The 16,148-nt window shown below is 48.3% G+C and overlaps 1 protein-coding gene across 5 annotated transcripts in view; it reads right to left on the bottom strand.

The window, feature by feature from the left end:
* The window catches only part of SLC22A23 (solute carrier family 22 member 23), a 120,805-nt gene extending 107,677 nt beyond the window's left edge, over positions 1 to 13,128 (bottom strand). For 3 of the 5 annotated variants that reach the window (XR_011329117.1, XM_069808996.1, XM_069808995.1), the window contains exon 1: positions 11,612 to 13,110. Coding sequence is in view for 4 of the 5 variants with exons in the window: in XM_069808996.1 (XP_069665097.1) it covers positions 11,612 to 12,148 (537 nt within the window). In the remaining variant the exon portion in view is untranslated. Of the gene's footprint in view, positions 1 to 9,530; positions 9,690 to 11,611 lie in introns of those variants that run through there. The other 2 variants (XM_069808999.1, XM_069808997.1) reach the window with 2 other exon arrangements.
* Between the last annotated feature and the right edge of the window lie 3,020 nt (positions 13,129 to 16,148).

Below are 16,148 nucleotides of genomic sequence, written 5' to 3' on the forward strand. Positions count from 1 at the left end.
TGCTCAACTCTATAGAAAATAACTGTGCAGTTAAAGCACAATAAAGAGGTAGCAGGAGAAGCCTCCCAGAGGGATGTGCCAGCCCAAGTGCAACACCTGAAGTTGGGGTGGTTTTACTGCCACAGGTGTCTCTATCTCCCTCTCAGCCATGGCAACAACAGAGCATTTAAACTATTTAACCTTCAAGGTTCAAAGTAAGGATGCCTCTCCTTTGAGTTCGCAGCTGGGCAAAGCACTCCCTGATCTGTATTTTAAGTGTTAATAAAGTGTTCTTGAGAACACCTGGCATTTTTTGGCCACAAGTACAACCAGCTGGGTGGAAGTATGAAGGTGACATTTCAAAATGGGGACATTAAGAAGAGTAAAAAAATAAACCAAATAATCCTGGAAGACTTGAGAAGAAGGTATAAAAATGAATTATTTCCTCTTTCTTTGACCAGCCACATTCAGAACCAAACATCTCCAAACTACATCTTTCCTTAACGCTTTTATCGGACACAACTGGATCTACATGGAAAGCAGAAGTGTCATTAAAAAAAAGAAAAAAAAACCCAAGAAAAACAACAAACCACCTATTGAGAAATTTTGTTGTTTATTTTCTTTGAACAGCCAAAGAAGCCTACACCACCTACAGTGGAATGCCTCAACCCACAACACAGTTAACACCTGGCTTTTAAGCTACTACCTCTCTGTATGATGCTAGACCTCCGAGTGCTGAGTACATCTAACTTTCTTCAGCTTTATCATAAGTGGATGCTTTTGCTGAAAATCTTCAACCAGCGCCTGAGTGTTTAGGACCTCTTAAAGATAAATCCTTCTAAAACAATTTTCTACTGAGCAAGTACACACTGATATTTTGAGAGGTTTATAACCATCCAAGTTTGCAAGAACTTCTACTCAGATAGCAAAAGAGATACTGTGGTACCAGAGTATCACTTTTTGCTCAACACCTGCCTCCTTCCCGTTCCTGACAAATCTGGGGTCCCTATTCCTGTACACTGGAGCTTGCTAACTCCGTATGTGTGAGGGTTTGTTTTGTTCAGCTTCCTATCCAATTCATTTTTCTTACAGTGGGAACAACATTTTCTGCACTTTTCCTTCTCAGGAACCATTAAACCATTTCTGGCCATGACAGACACCTGGCAGGGAAAGCTGTAGTCCAGGAAAATGAACGGTGAACACAAGGTCACGTACACAGAAATTGTCAGGTTGCTTTAACTACAGACATGACTGACTGCCTGGGCAACGTACCATTTGAAAAATAAAGCAAAGAAACTACTGCTGACTACTACCACAAAGCCAAAGGTTTCAGGGACATGGGGAGGGAGGGGAGTGGGGAGAGAGAAAGAGGAGAGGGCGCGTGAGCCAGAGGACACGTGCTCAGTCTTCCAAGAAAGATATAATTAGATCATGCAGCATTGTATGAAAGCAGTTTCATGTACCTATGAAGACAGTTTCTATCCTCACAAAACAGTACAGGACTGCACAACCATGGACTTCAGAAACCATTAAGGAAATTTGTGAAGTTTAACATCATTAAAGTTGCCGAAATACGTCCTTCAAAGCTGCATTTTCTGACATGCATGACTTCCCTGTGAAATTTCCACATTAATTTCTGAAGTGCATATTTTTTTATGTCTGGTATTTCAGTCTTAAAAATAAAGCACACAGGCTCGGTGCCACACACCACTGCGTGAACACCGACACATAAAATAGCACTTCCTCCTGGTTTGCAAACTTCAACTCCATCGTGAAGATGGGACACCTAAGGCACAGGCTGTGTCGAGCCGCTTGCCATCAGAGAGGCAGAGATACCCTGCCTCCTCTATTAACCACCTCAGGGTAACTAGGCTGAACCCACTACACCCCAACAGGGTGATGCTGTCCCACTCGCACCCAGCATCTGCGTGGCCCCATTCCCCCCCTCCAGCAGCAGAAAGGCGATACTGACAGCAGATGCATTACTGTAGCATCTCCTGCCTGCACCCACTGAAGCAGCGCCAGGCTGCCAGCCGAGCCGCACCGCACACATCTGCGTGCCCTGTGTCGTATCTAACGCCCTTCGGTCACGGCTCACCTGTAAGTGCCATCTCCCCAGCGTGGCGAGATGGGTCAAGCAACACCGCAACCACAAAACAAGCGCAAAACTTGAAATATGCAGAAGGACACAAATCAACTTTGTTTCAGAACCAGTAAATGAATCGGGAAAAGACTTTAAATTGAATGCTCTGCACTAAATTATTCCTTAGTCTATGCCATAAGCAAAAAAGACCCTCTGAGCTATCCAAGGAGCACATCAGCAGAGTCCCAAGATAACGAGATGCCACCTGAAACACCGCAAAACTGGAAAAGTTTCATCTACCCTTCAACTTCACACTTTAATCGGGAACAATTAGCTCTTCTGTTCCCAACCTTGCTCTCATCACAGATCTGTTTCTTTTCCCCACTGGGAGAGGGAAGAAGGAAGTTTGCTAAGTAAATAATCACCACTAATACGCTAACAATTAAAATACGATTTGTTAATCATATGACAGTCTTCTGAATACTCAAAATGATTAATTTTAGTAGCATCCATATACCACCCACTTCTCCATCACTACTACTTTTATTTTCAGTAGCAGGAGTTCCCTTTATTCTGAAACATTTTGATCTTCTCCAGCCTTCACCCTCCCCAGATTAGTCAACAAACTTGTTTCTCAGATGATGCGATCTGCTTTGCTTTTTCCAACTCCATAATGTCATCCAACATCAAAGAGTTGGGAGATACAAAATCTTGCTTGCAACTTTCATGAACACTATATTCATAATTTTCCAGAGAGCAGGATCAGGATATTTCCATCTTTCTTTTACATCTCTGTGCTGCAATTAAATAACTTTTCTACACATATTCCAACATCATTAGGAGCCACTGTCACAAAACTGACTTTAATTTTAAACCTATTCTTTGCTCTAAGACCTGTAGCTGTTTGCCTCCCTCCAGCTGCATGAAAAGACCAGGAGGAACAACGTCCATCACTAGGACTGACCGAGACACACACAGAAAAATGGTTTTTGAGTGCCATCCCTCAGTTTTCAGCAGACAACCACCTTTATTCTGGACAGGTACGTGCTTCTGGGACTTACTTCACAACCAAACTAAAAAGTTGAACTAGTTTTCAAATTTGTATTTAGAACAGGTCTAAGCACTGTAAATAGAAGCCATATGTAAAAAAAAACCCCAACGTTTCAGTTAAATATTAACATTCACTATCATCTAATTATCGAAAACAAGTTAACACTTTGAGGACTAGTATTTTTCAGGCTGCCAAAACCACGCGTGCATAAAACATACTGCATGTGTGTGGGCTTGAGAGGGCTGATGTGGCAAAACCTGATTTACTCTCTTATTGGGCCTTTTTAAAAATTGGGGGAAAAAAAACATGAAAATGTCAAGCATGTCATAAAACTCTGAAATGGAGAAGGGGGAAGGAGGAGACAAGAAGAAGCCATTCCTCGTGAGAAATACTTGCCGAAAGTCACTGTAGATAAAAAGATCAGATACCTTAATTCTGACATGCAATTATTGCTGCCATGACCCTGCTCTCTCATCATTTGAGGGCTACAGCTATTATAACTCAGGCAAGAAAAAAAGAAGAGGAAGAGGGTGGAAAAGAAGGTCTGGTATTAATTCAGACTGAAACAAATATTAAGGGGAAGGAAGAAAGGAGAAAAATATTTCACTTGTTTTACAAATCAAAATGTGAAACTGGTCTGTCAAGCTTGTATTGTTCAAGTAAAGAATGTTTTACACAGCCCTGGGAGACAGATCAGGGGAAAAGGTCTTGCAGTTTAATTTACATTCCCTATCCTTCATAATATTTGTAGGGTGGACATTGTGACATTGTCTACACATTCGTGGACTTTGGTCTGGAGGCCAGGAGGAGACTGGGCAGCTCCAGAGCGCTGCAGAGTAACAGGGAGACAGTACTTGAGTCAAAATGAATTCCTCCATAACTGTCTGGAGCCAAAAAACTTTTTCCAGGGAACCAGACCACTCTGCTCTGAAAACAGCGTGAAAGGGTAACTATAAATCACACGCTGCTGGACAAGGTGAACATACGGCTTCCCTGCATCTCACAAGTAGCGTTCCTGATTCTCCTGGCTTTGCTGCTTGTGGATCTAGATAGGTGTCCCAGAAACAAGTATCAGGGTATATTCACTTATTTAGTCTTTTGTTCTTGTGGTTCAAGTAGAACAACTGGCATTGGGGGCTCTCCCAAATTAAAAGACAGAAAAATCCTAACAAAGCCTTGTACTATACATTGAATTTTCCTCCTGGGGAGTAGCTAAAAAAAAAAAGAACAACTGAAAAAAAAAAGTCTTCACAGGAGCAAGTCCCACCCAGCCCATTACCCCCTGAGCACATCTGCCCCCCCCATCAGCTCGCAGGGCAGGCAGGAGTTTCTGCCCCGAATGCCGCGGTTGCACCAAACACAGGCGTGCACGGCAGCCAGCCACTGATCCATCCCCCCCCACGCAGGAATAGGCACAGACCTACTGCACATTCCCAGCAGGTATGACGTGGCCCAGATCGGTGGGAGCTACTCAACGCACACGTTAATCATTGCTGCCTGCCGGGTTTTACAGGCTGGTGGCACGGCAGGCTCCCCAGCACCCATACTGGGCATGGGCCAGCACGGCTCTGGTACGGCACTGAGCGGTTACCAGATGCTGACACTGGTTTTGCCTGGATACATCTGCAACGCATCCTGATGACAAGTTCTGGAAGGGGCTTGAACCTCTTTTCTCCCTCCTTCAGGTCCCTTCCTTCCCCTTTGACTTTAAAAGGGAACTTGGAATGCACACAAAGTCACCTGCTGTCAAAAGCCAACTGGAAAAGAATATAAAAATAAATTACATTATGAGAGCTAAGCATGCATTTCAGAGTTGAGGCGACCAGAGCCCAAGAGAAGCTGCTCTGAGGGAATTCAATGCACGAATTGACCACTCAGCACTGCTGCAAAGCTGCAGCATCTTCCTCTGACAGGGTTCTCTGATCTTCTACAGATAGTCTATAGCAAACCCCACTCCTTTCTTCTACAGTAAGATCTGAGCCTAATTAATTCCACAGTTAATTCATGGGTAACCCAGCACCAGCCAGGCTGTGCTGCAGAAGAGCAGGAGGAGGAATAAGTATGAAAGGGAGGGAGTGAGAGCAACTGTCCCGGGCAAGGATGCCAGGTAGCACGGAGGAGAAACCAGGCAGAAACAAATAGGCTGACAGGGAAAACAAAAGACAAGGTACACAAAAGCACTGGATCCCTTTCAGCATTTTCTAAATTTAGCAGCTCTCTAGAATTCATTTGGAAAGCTTTAATTTAGGACTTTGCACCATTAGTACGGCCAAAATTTTTTAAGTTTAGGAAAACCATAAGTTTCATACTATTCCAGATGTTATTTCATTAAAAAAATGACACACCTTCATGTTTGGCTGGCCTGTAATCCTCATCTCAACGTTACCATCAGAACTGGCTCCAAATTAGATGCCTTCCTAAGTGCTAGTTTCTCCTCTTTGACAAACGCTTTAAGAAAAAACATGAGGTCATCTTTTATAATCACAGTCTTGTAGCCAGAGTAAGGAGAGGTAAAACTGTTAGTCAACTTCAGAAACTTGGTTTTAAACTGCCTGAACAGCTGGTAAATATACACCATAGCCTGCAACTTCTGCCACAGCGTGGGCAGGGTCAATATATTTAAACTAAATGACCAAGATACAGGATGTATTAGGGAGCGGAAACAAAAACAAACAAAACCCCAACTATTTCAAACATCACGTCCATCCATAAAAAAAAAAAACAAAAAAGCAGTTTGACATAGACACAGAAAATGAGGAATATGAAAGGCTCAGTAGCAAGTCTTGGAAAGCTGAGAATGACTTTAAGACCTTTCAATAGAGAATTACCTTCCTAGAGGATCATTGTTAGTTCTACCAATGCTACAAACGATTTACGGTAGGCTGAAATCAGATTCCTGTATCTGAGACACTTTATCTTAAGGATGATAATAAATATTAACTCTTATGTACATTCTCTGTAGTGAAAAAAGAATCCATACCAGACAGAAAACCTAAGACTACCTGAGTTCTGATGTCAGTATTGGTCTTAACACAGTCTCTGTTTTCTAAGACCAATTGCCTCATACCCCCCCCCAAATAAATAAAACTAGTATCTAGGCTCACTAAACAAGTATTTGCAGTCTGGTGATATCAGACGTGGTTATCTCAAACATCAGGCAACTTGCTGTTTGCAGGCAGGCAGAGGACAGTCCTTCACCACCAGGAAACTGCAGGTACTGTTCCCGAAGCAGCCATCCCCTTCCTTCACGCCACTCAGCCAGAAACTCGCCCTGTTGTTTTAGGGTGTTGTTCACCAGCGCCCTGATAACCAGGAAACTCCATCACCACGTTCAGTGTGTCCGGGCAGGCCCCGGGGCAGCTCCAGCAGGACAGGCCACCAGCTCTCCCCGCTCCCTCTTTAACAAGCAGATTTCTCAAGTCTGCAAGCACTCAGACCAGCAACCGCTAACTCTTTATCAGCTAACTCGCAGAGGGAAGGGGAAAAAAAAAAAAAAGTTTGGGACCTCTCCCAAATCGTAGTGAAAGTTTGCTCTGGTCTGCCAGTATTTCTGGATACCTCTGACCACAGGGACTTGTTGACCCCTTCAGCACCTGTTAGGAGCACAGAGTCATTTCAAAGCCTCGTCTGAAAGAAATTTAAAACAGTCTTTCTGTCCATTGCAAGTATCTGCCTTGCGGGTCCCTACGTCCCCTTCAATCTGTGCAAGGGAAGCACAGGCATGGGCGATACACTAGCTTCAATCCTGCCGCTTCTGACCCAACTACTGCACCGGGTTCAGTAACTTGAGGTTTTCACTGATTTGGGACTAGGTAGAAGCCAGTCAGCCAGGAACCAACACTGACAAGACAAATCCTGGCAGTTGCAGGAAAAAAGAGAAGCATCAGCATTTCTGAAGTCTCTTTGCAGAGACCAGCCAACTGAAGGATACGCAGAAATGAGTGAGATTCCAGGCACAAATAGGAGGAGGTAAGGATGGCACAGCTCTTGTTTTGGGAAGGACCTTGTCAGAGCGATCTCTTCAAATTAATTAACAACTATACGCTGAAAGTCCACTTGAAATGCATACCTATCCCCTACCCCAACAAATATCACCCCACAAGCAGTGCCAAATTTATCATCACTATTATCGCACACATTTGTTTGTTGTACCATTTCTGGCTACTTGCAGATACCTGCAATAATCCTATGAGACAACACCACGGTCTACGGCATGTGTCACTGCACAGAGCCATTTCACTTCATTAACCCAGCAGAAAATCCAGGAAAAATAAGATAATTTAAAAAATGTATTTAAAGAGAAAGTTTTCTACCAGATTAGCAAGCTGAGTCAGCTGAAGGTGTATCCAGAAAAGTGCCAGAACTACCATAAGAGCAAGGGAAAGAAAGCCTAGTAGGGCACAGACATCCTCTCTTGCAGGAGCAAAGAGCATCACATCACAGCCTGAACCGATCCAAGCTCACACCAAGACAGCACTGCCCAGCGCTCACTGCACAGCAGCACTGTGCCTGGACCATTTGGCTCTCCTTAGTTAAGCTCCGCTTTTTTTGGAGGGGACAATTTGCTAGAGGCTCAGCCAAATTGGCACGAGAAGGATCGAACCAGTGGCAAATAGGTAAAACGATGGCATGTTACTTGGAAAAGATGATGACTCAACCCAAATCAAGTGGGAAGTTGAGAGCCAAGAGAACAGCATTGCAGCAAAACAAGGCATCTGGAGCAGAAAAGCAGCCACAACAGGAATTCCCTTGTGACTAGACATGAAATATTATTACGTAATTGCTCTGGGTGATTAAAACGCAGCCTTCAACGAACCACTTCCCTCTACGCCACCCCCAAGAGGTGGAACGATCTGGAACACTGCGGGTGCACACAGAGGGATGCTGTGCCATCAACCGCTGCAATTTAATCAAGCCTCAATCCCTGCCCATTATCAGCTTTTGGTGTCCATTATACAAATTGGCATTCAGAACAACAAACAACCCCACCACATAATGCAATCGACCACAGCGGACAGGTCATCCCAGTAACGGAGGGAAAAAACCTATACCCATCAATCCTGTAACTAAGAGCTTCTGTGAAAACTTTGCTCCAAGGTTAGAGCCTGGCTTTGCAGATGGTCAGAAGATCCAGGCACTACAGAAGTTAACGAGAAGGTTAGAAAAGTCCCTGCTGAGTACACACTCCGACTTCCTGCTAGGCTTCACAGCTATGTATGTTTAGTTGTCACTACGTTGTTTATTGCATTAATGCTGATAATCTACCTGCAGCATCACTTTGCAAATGGGTAACATGAGACCTCGGGTTTCCCCAGGGCAAAAAAGGAGAGTATTTCTCAGCATCCTCCTTTGGACAGTGGCAAGATACATGGACCGTCTGAAAGACAGATTTTTTTTTTTTTTTACTAGCCTTTTGCCTGAAGGCTAGTTCAGGATACATCTCTCAAACAATACACATGCACTCTGTTTATAGCAGCGTGATAATGGTGATGTTGTGATAAAGAATAGATGAAAATCCTCAAAGAAGCATTTAGCAGTGAAAAAGTCTTACAAGTGAATTTGTCCTGAAGGAAGATATTTATGTACAAAGCAAGTTGAAGTCCAAGATTTATGTACCAGGTCAGAACATTAGCTCAGCTGGGTGATTTAATACGGCCACTGGAATCCCTGGGGTTAAATTATGCATCTGACCTCTTTGCTATATGTATTTCAACAGTGTTAAATAATAAGCAGTACGTCCTTTATTACCATTTCCAGTTCTAATGACTGGCAGCACTATAAAAAGCACCGTTCCCAATGACTCAGTCAAGGAGTTCAGGATAATGGCAGCGCCTAGTGTGGCAACGCCACTCTTCAAGGAAGGTGCCAGGCCACCCCTGGCTCCAGCAAAGACTCCAAGGGAAGCGGGGCCGGACACGGCAAGATCTCCACTCCATCAATCCCAAGCATGACACAGACTGGGAGAAAACGGGCACCGGGGAAGGGAGACCTGAGAAAGCCGGGACAGAGAGACAACGTCTGATGAAAGGTACTGTTAGGAGAGAGACTACGGAGACAGTGAAACTTAACACAGTTTAAGGACAGATATCTGCTCCTGGGGAACGGGGGACAGCAGCATCTCACATGCACATACATCAACAAAATGCAGAACAAGAAATATGCTCCATGCTAAATAACCACAAATGTTTCGTCGTTTCTGAAGACAAAGCAATGATGGAGCATCCAGCAGCTATTAGCTTGGACCGTTGAAGATGAGAACAAGGGGATTTACTGGCCAAACAAAAGTGCATTTTTTATTAATATACTTTTGGCTCTCTTTATGACATTTCAATATAACCCCTGGCTACTACACAGATGAGCGTATATTAGACTAAGATTTAATAAGACTCTGTTTAGAAAGATGAGAACATTGCATAATACATTACAGAAACAAATGTATTTTTGAGGGGAGTTAAGGGAGATCTGAACATCCAGTCTTCTGAATTCATCCAGGGCAGCTCTTTCTCACAAAGGTCGGTGGGACGCACGTAAGAGGAGTCAGCAGTTAGGAGAACTGCTCCCACAGTATCAGAGCTCCTGGGGGGTCATAAGAAAGGAAGTCCGAATTAAGCTACACTGATGTTCTGCCTGGGTTTTTCCTCTCTTTGTTCATTAGGATAAAAACAGACAGCACACCCACCCAGGAAATCCCCCAAACAAAAGCACAAACTAAGGAGGAATCCTGACCCCAAGAAAACACCCTAATTATAATTACATGAGATTACAAATCAAAGCGTAAAAGCTGCCAAGTTTTTGGAAGCAAGCATACAACAAAAATAAAAACTCCACACTGGAGAAACCCATAGTCTCAAAAGATGATTATTATTCTTTCTAATAGAAAACAAGACAGCAGGGACCACAGATGTTTATTTATCCCTTAAAATTGATCTGCCCTTTACCACAAGTTCTTCCAAAGAACGCTTTTTTTATTATTTTTAAAGAAGCATGCAAGATAGCAAACTAACTCTCCCTCGACCTTTTGTGGCCAGCTTGATGATGACCTTCAAAAGGTTCAAACATTTAAAAAAAATTTTTTTTTTTACAGTTCACCCTAAAAAGAAATATTTCAAGATCTTCCCCCCCCCACTTAAGCATCAGTGTTAAACCCAAAACATATGAATAGCTCAGTCTCTGGTTATAAACAGAAGAAAATCTGCCTCTCTTAAATGTCAAATTTCATTACGCACTTCTACATCACAAGCCATTCAAGTCCACCATGTGCCTGTGTTTTTCTCATGAAAGAAAGGTAGCTGGGTTACTTTTTTTTTTTTTTAATCCATTCTGGGTTCAAGGTTTTGAGGGATTTGCTTTACCTGCTTTTTCCCTGTTGCACACGCCTTCAAGGGACACAAAGAAAACCTGAAATTATTTTCAATGATTACATACGAACGCGTGCCAGCTGACCAAAGCATAATCATGCCGGTCGTCTGATTATTGCCGCATTTCTTTCTCCCAACTAGATAAGCACTGTTAATCCAAAACACTGCCCTCAGGCAGGAAGTAATTTTTGCTGATCTTGGGGGGGGAGGGGGTGGGGTGTCCTGAGATTAAGGAAACTACTTTCCTGGTGTAACAGTTTCATTTTACTTTTCCAAGAGCTCCAGTTGCCTGTTAATACCAACGAGGCCCATCCACAGCCGGCAGGACTTTTGCAGGGCCGGTACTATAAAAAAAGCAAAAGCTTTCAGGTGAAAAGGCAAGGCGTTTTTTTGCACACACTGCTCAGCAAATATGAAGCAAGAGCAGAAAGCGGTGCAGCCCTCCTCACTAGAAATTTTCCACCTTAGCCATTCCATTAGGAAACACAAAACAGCAGCACGTACTTTCTGCCTCTGGAGTACAACTTGTGTGAGACGTTTCTTCTTCTGTTGCTCTACCGAAACAGTTATCAAGGGAATAAGTACAAAGCAAGAAGAATTCAGCAGAACTTTTGTCTCGTTTTCCTCCCAACAGCGACCACCTCATCAGCTTCCCCAGAAATCAACCCGGTTTTTGGTTTGTACGGCCGCTTTAGCATACTTGCACAAAGATGAGCGATATCGCGACCAGAGCCTTCTCCACGACCCTTTCCCCGCGCTAGCTGGTGACGCTCGCCTGCAGCGTCTTCCCCACCTGCGTCCCGAGACGGCAGGACAACTGCCATTCCTGGGATCCCAAAGAGCCGCCAAGGATCCCATTTCAGGAGATAACTTTGCGGCTCAGTGCCGCAACCGGCACCCAGGTGCAAACCCGCAGGACGGACACCCAGGGAGGGAAAGGATTACGGGGGCGCGGGACTTACTCCTGGTGGGAAGGTAACTCGCGGGGCACCTGAGCGACCCAGGCAGGGACAGACCCGCGTGTCCAGCTGCTCCCCTTGCCTTGGGGAGAGCGGGTGCCGAGCGGGGCCGGGGTTGGGCCGAGGGGGTCCGCGAGGGCTGGACGGGGCGCGGGGTGCCGAGGGAAGGCGCCTTTCTCACCTTGCTCACGACGTTTTGGACGAGGCCGGCTCTGATGCGGTAGTGCCACTCGTGGCAGTCGCACTCGCTGGCGTTGCCCCCCGCGGGGGTGGGCAGCCCCGGCGGGGGGAAGATGCTGCCGTTGCCGCTGTGGTTGGCGTGGCTCGGCGCCAGGGACCCGCTCCAGTTGCCCTGCCCGTCCGCCTCCCGGCACCAGAAGTCGGGCTGGTCCAGGAGGAAGGAGTCCGAGAACTTGCTGAAGCCGATGAAGAGGGCCGGCACCCAGGTGAGCAGCACCAGGGTCCGCTGGTACCCGCCGCCCAGCCCCCCGAGGAAGGGCAGGACCGAGCCGTCGTAGTCGAGGAGCAGCGGGCTGCAGGCGGCGGGCGGCGGCGGCACCGGCACCGCCTGGATCTCGGCCCCGGCGACGTTGGCGGGGGGCGGCCCGGGGGGAGCGGCGGCGGCGGGTCCCCCCCCCACGGCCCCCGGCACCGAGCCGTTCTCCTCCGGCAGCGGCCGGCCCCCGCCGCCCGCTTCGCGGCGCCGGTCTATCGCCATCCGGCCCGCCCGGGGGGGGGCTCACATAAGGGGGGGCTGGGGCAGCCCCGGCTCCCTCGCGAGTCCTTCCCTTCCTCTCCTCCACACACACCTTGCGACGTAATATACCGCACACACGCTCCCGGCCGGAGCCGGCAGGAGACGGATGGGGGAGGCGAGGAAGGAGAGGGGCGAAGAAAGGGGGAGGCACCGAGCGAGCCCCCCCCGCTCGCTCCCTTCCTCACCCGCACCCTGCGGCCACGAACCGCTGCAGCTGCCGGCGGTGCCCCCCCTCCCCTCGCCTGTGCGTCAAGCTGCACTCATCCCAGCTCTCCCTTCCCCCCGCCGAGAGGCACCGCCGAAAAGAAAAAGAAGGATCCAGCCGGATCCGAGCATGCAATGGGCCAAAGGAGAGGGAGGGAGAAGAAGGGGGGAGGAAGAGAAGAAGGGGAAAAAAAAAAAAAAAAACCACCCTGCGAACCAAACCCTGCAACAACAAACCAAGCAAAACCGGTGCAGCAAGGCTCTAGGAACACGCCTCCTCTCCCGGTTTTGGTGAGGAGGAGGAGGAGGGAGGAGAGGGAAGGCAAAGGAAGGAGGAGAACAAAATAACAGCTCCCGACGCGGCTTCCCCGCTTCCCGCACGGCTAAGGGTCCCCGCCCGGCCGCGGCAGCAGCGGCGGCGGCAGCCCCCGGCACTCCCCCGCCGACCCCTCGCAGCCCCCCGTCCCGCACATCTGGCTCCGCAGCAAGGGGCCCCGCCGGCCCCTCCGCGGCCCGGGCTGCGGGGACAGCCGCCGCCGTGCGCCTCCCGCGACAGCCCCGCTCGCCGAGCCGCCGGCCGCACCTCCAGGGGCGGGCAAGCCCGCCCGGCTCCTCGCCCTCCGCCTCCCGGCAGCCCCCACCTGCCGGCCCGGCCCCGGCCCCGCCACCGCCCCCCGCTCCGCCCCCCCCGCGGTGCCGGGCGGCCGCACCTGCTCCCGCCGCGCCGCCGGCCCGGCCCGGCCCGGCCCCCCTGCAGGGACCCGCCGCCGCCGCCGGGGGCGGGACGACGGCGCCGCGGGGCGGGGAGGGGATGGGCGGCGGGGCGGCCCCGCGTGGGCTCCGCGCCGCCCCCGCGTGGGCTCCGCGCCGCCCCGCGGCCGCGCCGCGCTCCGCCGCGCCGGGGCAGGTATGAGCGCGGTCGTGGGGCGGCCGAGCGGGCAGGGCGAGGGCCGGGGAAGGAGGGGCTCCGGCTCTACGGCGCGCTGTTCGTTCCGTATCAATTATTGACGGGGCATCCCTTTAATAATGCAGTGCAGCTGCGGCTGGCTGGGCCGGGCCGGGCCGGAGGAGCACCGCACCGGGGAAGCCGAGTGGCAGGAGCGCCCTGGGTGGCTGGGGAGGGCAGGCTGGAGCGGGGACGGACCCGCAGGGAAGAACCCGAAGTCGAGGGGGACGTTTCCGAGACCTAGAGCGGTGGGAGGAGACGCACCTGCCTTGCTTCGGCCAGGCTGTCAAATTAGTACACGCTTAAAAAAATGATAATCGCGTTAACGGCTGACATGAATCGTAAAATTAATTGAAAAATAGACAGTTCAAATTCGTGAAGGTTATTTTTATGTTAAGCTAAATTTACCTCAGCGTGTGAGTGCCTCAGACTATTTTCATCATGGAGCATAGCCCATGCATTACTGAACCGTGCGGTTATTTTTGCCTTTGGAAGAAGGGAAAGAGAAACAACAGATCAATATATGCTTGTACACACGAACATGGCTAGTGAGCAGAAAATGCTTGTGTGCATTAGAAGAGGACCGGCATCATTACCGAATATAAATGGAAGAGCAAGTTGTTGGTGGATTTTCATTTACTTGACCCGGTCTCTGCAAGCGAGTTACTGTACACCATCGACTCCTCACATCTTCCCCCCCCCCTTGGCTGCTTTTCTTACATAGGACACCAAAAAGGTTTCCCATCTACTGGTGGCTCCGGATCTCTTTTGCAGGGCTTCCCTCAGTCCTCTCCAAGGGATCCCCGGTACCCCAGCGGCCCTGCAGCCTCCCCAGCCAACACTTCATCCTCCTCTCCGATGGGAATATTCCTTGCGGAAACGTGAACCTGGAGCTCCCTGCCCAGGGAAGTCTCCTCTTTCTCTTCCTGTGTTGCAGTGCCCTTTCACATCTGATGGCTCTTGCCACGTCCCCGCGCCGTGGTTTTTTTATGACAACCAGCTGCAATTTGTCCACTTCCCCTCGGCTACCCATTGCCCCAGCTCTCCTCTGGTTTCCCTTCAGCTGCTGCCTGCAGCGTGCGCTGAGCAGTGCCCCAGCCTCTCTGTGTGCAGGGGGTTAACCCCGCCTGCAAAAACAACTCTTCTTGTTGCTTTTCAGTCACGTTCTGTGCTTTCCAAGCAATTTCTCAGGATTATTTGGAATTCTTATTTCATCCTCTAATGTGCTTGCAGTCACTCCCTGGTTAATGCCATCTCTGAAGGCCGCTAAGGAAACACCCCGGGACAGACCCCTTTGGAATTGCATCTACAATCCACCCGTTTGCCAGTAGACCACTGACAACCGCTGTTTCCACAGTTTTGTACCCACTGCCCAACTTTTTCACGTAAACTGAACGCCTTAATTTTTGAATGAATGTGCAGAGCCTAACCAAGGCACAGATGATTGCAGCCCTTCATCCTTTCTTCCATAACATGATCTGTTCCTCTATCGCTAAAGGAAATTCGGCCAGCTTGTCCCAATTTCTTGTTGACAAGTCCATGTTAATAGCTGCTTATCTCTTTGTTTCCTTCTATCTGTTTACAAATAATGTGTCTATTTGTACTAGGTGGTTTCTGGGGAAAAATTGTCTGGCTGGTCTATTTATATATTTATTTATTTTAAAGTGCCCTTTTTAAAGATAGGCACCAGTTTTACCTTTTTTTCTATCAGCAGGATCCCTGGCCGTCTTCCCTGAGCTCTCAGAGATGAACACTAGTGTTTCCAATGTTGGTTGAGCCACTTCCTTCAGTTCCCTGACGTGAAGACCAGCCAGCCTGTTGGTTTGAACACCTCTAAGTTAGCCAAGTACTCTGGTAACTGGTTCTGTGCCAATCTGGGCTGAAACCTTATTCCCTTGTTGTTAATATGTATTACATCGATCACCCGATCACAGATGATCTCTTTTGGCCAAGTCTGGTGCAAAAAAAGGCCTGAGGCACTCTGAGCCTTCTCGGCATCAGTCGATAGCTTTCTCCCTCTGATGAGTAATCCACTTGCTTTTGACTTCCTCTTACCACTGATGTACTTACCGAACAATTTCCTGTTACTTGCGATGCTCTTGCCAGTTAAGTTTTATTTGTTGTATTGGCTTTTTCGTGTTTTCCCCCATCTGCTCTTGCTAGGCGGTACTTCTGCACTTACCCCATGGACACCTGGTCTACTTTCTCTGTGGTTCCTTTTCATGAGCTCACGATTTAGCCCGATCGGCTGCTTCCTACCCTTCCTAGATTTCTTCTGGGATGGGATCATTTGAGACAGGTCTTCTAGAAACTCCCAGCTACCACAAAGGGGAGAAGGCCTCGGCATGGCCTGGGGTTGACAAGGAGAAAATGGAGAGGGCAAGAGGACTTTGGGAATGGAGGTCTTAGGCTGGAGTTTTGAAGAAAGAAAAATTTGACTGGAAGAAAGGAAAAGAATTGAAGACTGGGAAGATGATGGGAGGGAAAAGAAGAGCCCTTAGAGAAGGAAGTAGGCGTACTATGAATGAGTAGGTCTGTAGAAAGGGGATAAAGTCAGACAGTACAATGAAAAGCCCATAATGAGAGGTGACAACCCTTACTCAAGCTGATCGAACATTTTCATCCCAAACGCCTCTTCTGGGCTGCGCCTACATCCTGAGATTTTGTTTGGAGCTGAAAAATTTCAGAGGTAGCATATTCCTGAGAGTTACGTGTTTTTACATACTAGAAGTTCTCCCACCCTTGAAACTAATCCTCGCGAGACTGTTTCTGAGTACAAGAAGGTTGAGGACAAAAAAGGAAAGAAAATAC

The sequence above is a fragment of the Haliaeetus albicilla genome, chromosome 21, assembly GCF_947461875.1.
Source record: "Haliaeetus albicilla chromosome 21, bHalAlb1.1, whole genome shotgun sequence".
Lineage (NCBI taxonomy): Eukaryota > Metazoa > Chordata > Aves > Accipitriformes > Accipitridae > Haliaeetus > Haliaeetus albicilla.